The sequence below is a fragment of the Debaryomyces fabryi genome (assembly GCF_001447935.2).
Source record: "Debaryomyces fabryi strain CBS 789 chromosome Unknown contig00394, whole genome shotgun sequence".
NCBI lineage: Eukaryota > Fungi > Ascomycota > Pichiomycetes > Serinales > Debaryomycetaceae > Debaryomyces > Debaryomyces fabryi.
This window is the reverse complement of record NW_015385818.1, coordinates 1-1,370: the sequence shown is the minus strand read 5'-3', so window position 1 is coordinate 1,370 and position 1,370 is coordinate 1. Positions and strand designations below refer to the sequence as shown.

At 34.2% G+C, this 1,370-nt stretch overlaps 1 protein-coding gene across 1 annotated transcript; it reads right to left on the bottom strand.

The window, feature by feature from the left end:
- Positions 1-12: 12 nt before the first annotated feature.
- Positions 13-455, bottom strand: AC631_05975 (uncharacterized protein; the record flags this gene model as incomplete). The annotated part of the gene is made up of 1 exon (XM_015614804.1): positions 13-455. A coding segment is annotated over one exon (443 nt), but the record flags the coding sequence as incomplete, so codon positions are not given.
- Between the last annotated feature and the right edge of the window lie 915 nt (positions 456-1,370).

The window sequence follows — 1,370 nt, the reverse complement described above, 5'->3', positions numbered from 1 at the left end:
GTTTTTACCAACCCAGGGGATATTATTTTGGTCCAGTTTACAACTGTAACAATTAAGAAGACAAGTGCCCAATAACCAAGAACACCCGAGCCGTAATATAACGAATCATCATAATTGCCTAAGAATTGGTCATAAGCATCTATGTACAACTTAACAAGTGTTTCGTTTAACTTGACTGGCATAGTAACAGGGACAGTGGCATTGAAGTTCTTGATATCAGATGGATCCTTCGCAAGGGAAGTATAATTATCATATGCTGCTTCGAATTGGTCAAACGAAATGGTAACACCATATTCCTCACAATTTGCACTTAAGCCATTAACGTTATTTTCGGAGATTCTATTAGCTATGTGATAACAACCAGCTACTGTAGCTAGAGCATTAGGATCAACACAATAACAAATACTAGCATATTCGGAAGTGGGGTCGCAGAATGTGGCACTAGCTGCAACCATCAGAGTGCATGCACTTGAAGTTCTTCCTGCTAATCCATACCGTGAATATGGTGCTGCTTTATTACTTTCATAAGCTTCAACGTTTGTGATACTGATTACAAATATGAGTAACAGTAATAAACTACAATTCATCGAAAAAGGTTTCATGTTAACCAGTAAATCGAAATTGGTAAGTCTGAATTCAGAGTTAAATAAAACTGTGGAATCAAAGATCTATTTAAATACATTCTTTCGTCTGCTGAAAAATTTTAACCGATCAATATTAAATGCTATAAGTTGAAACGTACCTTCTGCTATTTGTTGCAGCCATTAAAAAGAGGCTTTATATTTTCCATCTGAAAATTATTGAACCGATTGGCTAGGAACTGGTTCCGATTCTTGGCTAAACAACAAGTTCAAAAAGTATGTTTAACAACCTATAGTATTAAACAATTCATATATGCGAGTTTTAAGTAACAATAAAATTGTGATGTTACGTTCGTTATCTGATTGTGCCTTGCATAAAATTCAACAATTTCAAACTAATTGTAGCAGTAGTGACAAAATTTCATTGGATGAACTATTTTTTAAGTTTGCATTCAATACAATCGACCTGTGGAGCATAAAGTGGCTTTAAAATGTTGCATATGACATATCCGGATAAATCGCTGTCAACTGAAGCTTAGTTTACACAAAAGGCATCCGAATCCACTTATAGCGAATAGCAGCATTCCATGCAGTGGTTTAAAATGGTAATATTACTGCAAATAAAATTTTGACAATAAGACTTATACCGAAAGCAGCTACATGATAGTACCGAACAACCAAGGCTAATTTTCATTCAAACAATCACGGAAATGTTTTAGGGGAAAAACTCATATAAAATAAAGAAATATCTAAAAGTTTATTACGAAGGAAACACAAAATACATACTGA